Source organism: Fistularia commersonii, chromosome 21 (genome assembly GCF_037954325.1).
Source record: "Fistularia commersonii isolate RoL2024-O1a breed Wild chromosome 21, RoL_Fcom_v1.0, whole genome shotgun sequence".
In the NCBI taxonomy this organism is placed as follows: domain Eukaryota; kingdom Metazoa; phylum Chordata; class Actinopteri; order Syngnathiformes; family Fistulariidae; genus Fistularia; species Fistularia commersonii.
Window position 1 is genome coordinate 1,260,077 of NC_141304.1, and position 7,424 is coordinate 1,267,500.

Sequence of the window (7,424 nt, forward strand, 5' to 3'; positions counted from 1 at the left end):
TCGGATTGACTTTTGAAACTGTCAGCGAGGGTTAGCGCGTTAGCGCTAGCTAGCGTTAGCTCACAACCAGAAGGTCCCCAGTTGGGTTCCCATGCGTGGAGCCTCCGTGTTGTCCCGAGGGGTTCTCCAGGGTTCCCCCTACAGTCCAGACACATGCAGGAGGTTCCCTGGAGACCCTTTGTTGTCCAGATGTTTGGATGACAGGGTGAAAGGTCGTAGGTATCCTCTTCCCTCCAGCTGCTCCCTTCAGGAGGTGCATCCAATCTACCTTCTCCATCTCCACCTTCTCCGTTCATTCATCTTAATGAACGGATGAACCGATGCCTTCGCTTGACCTTGAAAGCGGCGCGTCGGTCCGAAAATCCCGCAACCACGTCGGAGTTTCGGATATTTCTACGACATCTCTACGTTTTCAGACATCTGGGATCGTAATTCTCAAACACCCCCGAGATGTTCCTCCAGCTTCCGAGGAGTTTATTACCACCGTTAACGGCGTCGGTTTCTTCTCCGCTCGCAGAAAAGTCCTCCGGGTCGAGATGTTTTTTTTTTGGCGTTTTTTTTACGAACCGGAGAACTTCCCGCTCGTTATCCATCTGCGCCTCTCGCTCTCCGGAGAACTTCACCACCATTCCTGTTACTTCTGTCAGGGTGCCACTTCCTCCTCAGGCGACCATACGCCTCTTCCTCCCCTCTTCCCGCCTAGATGTGGTCCTCCTGGAGGTATCTTCTGGCAGCCGGGTCCGGTTTCTGCCTTGTTCCTCGCTGACGCAGGTGCTTTAGCACCTCGCGGAGCTTTTTTATTCCTCGACAATAACGCGCCTCCTCCTCCTCCTCCAGAATGTTCTCGATTTGGTTGTTTTTTAATTACCAGGAGAAGACGCCTGCCAAGAAGGATCTACTCTAGGAGCCTTCTGTGGTGTCGCGTTTGTTTTGATGTTTTATTTTTTTTTTCCTCGAGACTTAACCAAATTGCGGATTTCTCCGCTTTCTAAAGCCCCGGCGTGCAAATCGACACCGAGTCGGGGGGTTCGGGGCCCCCGAAGGCGCCGTTTATCTTCATCCGTTCTGCACATGCTCAGTGCGATCTCGGTGAGACGTCGGAAGAGGTGACAGAATGTTCCCACGGGAGCAGCTGGTCCCGCCAGAAAACGCCGTTCCCGTCGCCGTCACCTCTTTCTCGCGCTCTATTTCCGCCCCCCGGGAGCTGCTGTTGGTGCCTAGCGGTCCTCTTTAGCATCAGAAATTAGCTTTTTCATGACACGTGAATGCCAGAGTGAACGGTCGAACATCCGAACGCGGCTAATCGTGAACAAATCGGCATTTTCGAGCCTTGTAGCATTGTAGTGTAGCCTAGCCGCGCGCGCTAATCTACGTCATTCGTCGTCGTGTTCCGTTATAATGCTTTTCGAGCGTTTTTCGGAAAGCTAGCTTCATTATGGCTCCCAGAAAGGTTAAAGTGCTCGTGCTAGCGGTGTTAGCAAGACGGTACAGTGGATCTGAAAAGGAAATAATAGCTAAGTGTGAGAGCGGTGTTGGTGTTGCAGATTTCACCAACCATCTGTACCATCCTGAAGATGACCTAAAGGCAACCAATGTGGCTAAAGGGGGAGCTACGTAAACAAGGGAACGTGATTGACTAATGGTTTGGACAAATGAATAACAGCTAGCTGGAGGTAGCGTTAGCGAGGGTCTTATGTGAGAAGGCTTTACTTTTGTTGATTTAGCTAAGGAAACTAGTACAAGCGCTTGCAAGAAGAGAAGCATTAGTGTTAGAAACCGCTAGCGTTAGCGAGGGTCTCACGTGAGCAAACAAGTACAAGCGTTGGCAAAAAGCGAAAGTGTTAGCGTTAGAAAGCGGTAGCGTTAGCATTAGCGGTAGCGAGGGTCTCATGGGAGAACGCTTTAATCCTGCTGATTTAGCTAATAAAACAAATACAAGCACATGCAAGAAGAGAAGCGTTAGTGTTAGAAAGCGGTAGCGTTAGCGTTATTGAGGGTCTCATGCTAGCTAACAAGTACAAGCGCTGGCAAGAAGAGAAAGTGTTAGCATTAGCATTAGCGGTAGCGAGGGTCTCATGGGAGAATGCTTTAATTTTGCTGATTTAGCTAATAAAACAAATACAAGCACATGCAAGAAGAGAAGCGTTAGTGTTGGTAAGCGGTAGCGTTAGCGTTATTGAGGGTCTCATGCTAGCTAACAAGTACAAGCGCTGGCAAGAAGAGAAAGCGTTAGCGAGGGTCTCATGTGAGCAATCAACTACAAGCACTGGCAAGAAGAGAAAGTGTTAGCATTAGAAAGTGGTAGCGTTAGCATTAGCGGTAGCGAGGGTCTCATGGGAGAACGCTTTAATCCTGCTGATTTAGCTAATAAAACAAATACAAGCACATGCAAGAAGAGAAGCGTTAGTGTTAGAAAGCGGTAGCGTTAGCTTTGTTGAGGGTCTCATGCTAGCAAACAAGTACAAGCACTGGCAAGAAGATAAGTGTTAGTGTTAGAAAGCGGTAGCGTTAGCGTCAGCGAGGGTCTCATGTGAGCAAACAAGTACAAGCGCTGGCAAGAAGAGAAAGTGTTAGCATTAGCATTAGCGGTAGCGAGGGTCTCATGGGAGAATGCTTTATTTTTGCTGATTTAGCAAATAAAACAAGGACAAACGCTGGCAAAAAAGAGAGAGCGTTAGCATTAGTGTTAGAAAGTGTTAGCTTTAGCGAGGGTCTCAGGTGAGCAAACTAGTACAAGCGCTTGCAAGAGGAGAAGTGTAAGTGTTAGAAAGCGGTAGCGTTAGCGAGGGTTTCATGTGAGCAAACAAGTACAAGCGCTGGCAAGAAGAGAAAGTGTTAGCATTAGCAGTAGCGAGGGTCTCATGGGAGAATGCTTTATTTTTGCTGATTTAGCTAATAAAACAAGCACAAGCACATGCAAGAAGAGAAGCGTTGAGGGTCTCGTGTGAGCAAACAAGTACAAGCGCTGGCAAGAAGAGAAGTGTTAGTGTTAGAAAGCGGTAGCGTTAGCGTTAGCGAGCGTTTCATGTGAGCAAACAAGTACAAGCGCTGGCAAGAAGCGAAAGTGTTAGCATTAGAAAGCGTTAGCATTAGCGGTAGCGAGGGTCTCATGGGAGAACGCTTTACTTCTGCTGATTTAATTAAGGAAACAAGTACAAGCGCGGGCAAGAGGAGAAAGAACAGCAGAAACACAGCAATAATTAAAGCTAGCTTTAATTCCCGTCTGTGTTTTTGCCGCAAATAAATCCATAAAAAGTTTGAAAAGAGCGCAGGACGTTCCTGGTGCCGGAGAGCAGATCGACGGGGTTTACATGGAGTTGACGGTAAACATTGAATGGTGTTGTTTACTCCAACTTTGGAACACCTGACCGACGTGTAAACAAGGACCAGATGGACTTTGGTTTCGGTCAGACCTTTTCATCGGAGTATTAGCTTAGCACGCCGACCCCGTTACGCCCAGGCCGGTCGGTACTACAGGGAGCGTAGTACCCCGACTGGGTCGAGCGATGCAGAAATACACGGAGGTACAGTAATGAGTCTGATTTACATAAACGCATTCTGTTTATAGCTCATTCTGCCGACGTGTCTCTCGGCAGATGGCCTCCCTGCAGCAGCAGCAGAACTCTCTGATGAGGAAAATAAAGCGGACCCTCCCCAGCCCCCCTCCGGAGGAGACGCCGCTCCCCATAGTGACGCCGGCGCAGATGTACAGCTCTCCGGGCGGCGTCCCGCAGAGGGTCCTGCCCAGGCCGGCCCAGGGAGTCACCAAGGCCGGGTTGCTGAGCGAGCTGAAGGCCGTGGAGCAAGAGTCCTCCAAGCTTCGCAAGCAGCAGGCGGAGCTGGAAGAGGAGGAGAAGGAGATAGATGCCAAACTGCGTTACCTGGAGCTGGGCATCACCCAGCGGAAGGAGACCATGGTGAAGGAAAGGGAAAGGAGGGAGCTGGCCTACTTGCGATGCATGGGTGACGCTCGGGACTACATGTCGGACAGTGAGCTCAACAACCTCAGGATGGCGGCTGCCACCGCCACCTACGACGCCAACGGTCTTCTGACCCGGCCCAGCACTGCGCCGCTGACCCAGTTCACCAATGACCTCAACGCAGCTCCCCAGTACCCCTCCACATCGTCCTATATGTCCTATCCGTACCCTCAGGGTCAGTCCACGACGCCGCAACCCAGCGCCGCCTACCAACAGATCGGCTTCCAGCCTCCTCAGTACCCGTCGTCTTCTGCGCCTCAGCCGGGAACCTTCCAGCCGCACCCCCCGCCGGGCCCTGGCTACCAGACCCAGGGGACCTACTCCTCCCGCATGTATGCCCAGACGTCCTACCAGACAGACTTGGGTATGCCCCAGCACGGCCACCAGGGGTTTCATCCGCCCGGCCAGCCGATGCCGGGGCAGAGCCTCCCTTACCCGACCCACGGCTCCTACCAGGCCGGCCTGACCTACCAGCCCCAGGCGGAGATCCTGACGGTCCACCAGAGGCCGCGGCAAACCTCTCTGGCCGATCTGGAACAAAAGCTCCCCACAAACTACGAGGTCATCAGCAACCCCGCCGTCTCGGTGGCCACGTCGGCCCCGGATGCCGGCTTCGGCTCGGTCTACAGCAACTCGTATGCTCAGTACCGTCCTCCCGAGCCCGGCTTGACCCACTCCGGGGACAGCCCGACTTCCGCTTACGCCCCGGACGAGCTCTACTCCTCTAACCTGGAGCAAAATATCCCGAGGAACTACGTCATGATCGACGACATCAGCGAGTTGACCAAGGAGAACACCGGCCAGCACGTCGACGCCTCGGGCCACCCCGCGGGCGGGCGCTACCGCATGGAGAACGGCCCGGCACGCGGCGGTACCTACGGTCGACCCGAGGAGGATCCGGTGGACGCCTACGGTAGACCCGCTGGCACCGCGGGCTACCAGAGCGCCATGGACGGTCGCACCAGCACCACGGCGAGCGGGGGATCTTCTTACTACTACGACGATTACAAGCACACGTCGCGAAGCGGCTCCGGGAGCCACAAGCTCAACTCGAAAAATCTGGCCCCCGCCGTGGTGTCGTCCAAACGCAGCAAGCACCGGAAGCAGGGAATGGAGCAGAAGATCTCCAAATTTTCTCCCATCGAGGAAGCCCGGGACGTGGAGGCCGATCTGGCCTCCTACACCATGACCACGTCGACCGGGGGCGGCTGCACGGTCGTGTCCAGGTCCAAGAAGCATCAGGACGATGTCGCGTACGGGATGAAGAAGAGCGACCAGCAGAAGTACTACGGTACGAGCCGAGAGGGTCTCGAGGAGGACGACCGCATGTACAGTTCCGGTAGATCCAGGTCCACGGGGTACGGGATGGACAAGATATCCTCCAGAGATACCGTGGGCCACAGGAGTAAGTCCTACGAAAGGGACGCCATGGAGCGGTCCCAGAGAAGCAGTCGCGGCGGAAGACCTCCCGTTCGGAACCAGAACTCGGAGGAGGAGAGCCCCCTAAGTCCTGTCGGGAAGCCGGTAGGCATGGGAAGAAGCTCCGGCGCGACGGACGCCCACGACGTGAGGAACCAGTACGGCTCCAGTCACTCCCTCCCGGACGTGCAGGACCACCACAAGAAGGACCTGCCCAGGAGCCACGTCTACAAGCCCGACGACCCGTACCTCATGGACGACATGCACTGCGCTGTGTCTGACAGCGAAGGTAACTGGTGCTGACAAGAGTGTGCTGCCTGATTTCTGTGTGTTCCACCTTTCAAACGCTGGAAAAGAGACTGCATGCCAAATGTGGACTTTCTGGGATTCTTTTTTTGTCGTTGTGTCCTTCTTTTTCCTTTTTTTTTTTTTTTTCTGACAGAATGTTTACACTGACAAACACGAAGCCAAGACCTGTTTTGTATTTCTGTTCTGCATGCTCTGTTTTTTTTTTTTTTTTAATTTATTCCAGTTGTGAAGTGATGTCTTCAGTTGTCCGTTTTTTTCTTGTTTTTTTTTTTTTTTTTGGGGTTCCCAAAAAATATGCATGGATGTGGCAAGTGGAGTATTTACACCCGGTTCATTTGAATGGCTGGCACGTGCATGCTGCTCCTCCGGGCACGGCGAGAACAGTTAACTGACGGTCTTTGTCTCGGTTTTGAAAAGCCTATCATTTGGGTCAAGAGGAGACTGATTGGTTTGAGAAGCCTCGGGAGGCCCGTTCCGAGCGCTCCAGACATCACGGAAGCGGAGGCCACTCGTCCACCGGCAGGCGGAGTAAGCATACGTACCACGACTACGATGAACCGCCGGAAGAGTACTGTCCCCAGGAAGAGTACAGCCAACAACAGCGCCACTCCTCTTCTTCCGCCTCTTCCCGGGACCACCGGCATCACGGCGGCGGCGGCGGCGGCGGCGGCGGCTCCGGGAGACACGGGTCTTCGCGCTACTCGGCGGAGGATCCCAGGCCTCCCCGTTCTTCCAGGACACACCCCAAAGACTCCTCCGGCCGCCCTGACGCTCGGAGCTCCTCCTCCGCCCAGAGGAGGGGCGGCCCGGACTCCCGCGGCAGCCAAGGGAACCACCGGAACTCCGGAGACTTCTCCCGCGAGTCGGCGAGCGGCCACCACCACGGCACCGGGGGAAGGAGCCAGAGGCAACAGGGAGATCGCACGGCTCCCAGGAGGCAGGATCCGTCCGCCGCCGGTACGAAGTCGCAGCGGTCAGGCAGCCCGGCCCAGCCGGGACTACACCCTCCGGACCCGACCGGCGGCGCTCAGCAGAACCAGCAGCAGCACGGCGCACAGCAACAGCAACAACAACAACAGCAACAACAAGCACCGCAGCAGAGTCAGCCGTCTCAGAGCGGCCAGCCAGCAGCTACTTCTGCAGGACCCGCGGCCGGACAGACCCCAAAATCCAGCCAAGCTCCGACTCAAGGACGCCAGCCGGGAGCGGGTTCTGCGCCCGGGCAGGCGGCAACTTCATCGGTCAGTACGAGCTCTTTAATTCCCCTTAACAAGTCCGTGTCCATAGAAAGAAGGGAGCTCCCGCCTCTACCTGCACTCGGGTATGCTCCTTGGGGTCAAGGAGTGATCCACGCATCTGTTTGCTAAATGCTACTTGATGCTGCGGAGGAGCAGCACTTGTATGCTGGAGCGCCGGGAGCTCTTCTGAGCTCTTCTGAACGGCGGAGGGGAGGAAACCCCGCGGTTTACCTCCAGAACCGGAGGCCCTTCTGTGTGTGTGACTTGTGAATGGTAGTACGGGTGTGTTGGAAAGGTCGACCCCCCGCCGACTGCAGTGTCCTCAGGAAATCTGCGAAGGTGCAACGCCTACCCAGCTATTTGTGTAAAGGGTAAAAAGCAGGAGGAGGCCTCCACATCCCTGTGGAGCCTTCAGCTGCTCTTTACCACGGGGGGTGTTATCGAGCCCCCCCCCCCAACACACACACACACACACACA

At 54.8% G+C, this 7,424-nt stretch overlaps 1 protein-coding gene across 3 annotated transcripts in view; it reads left to right on the forward strand.

Annotated features, from left to right (window-relative positions):
* bsnb (bassoon (presynaptic cytomatrix protein) b) overlaps positions 1-7,424 on the forward strand; it is a 39,242-nt gene that overhangs the window by 26,552 nt on the left and 5,266 nt on the right. For all 3 annotated transcript variants that reach the window (XM_086168781.1, XM_086168780.1, XM_086168782.1), the window contains exons 6-7: positions 3,597-5,688; positions 6,126-6,949. In XM_086168781.1, the coding sequence (XP_086024907.1) occupies positions 3,597-5,688; positions 6,126-6,949 (2,916 nt within the window). The remainder of the gene's footprint in view (positions 1-3,596; positions 5,689-6,125; positions 6,950-7,424) is intronic.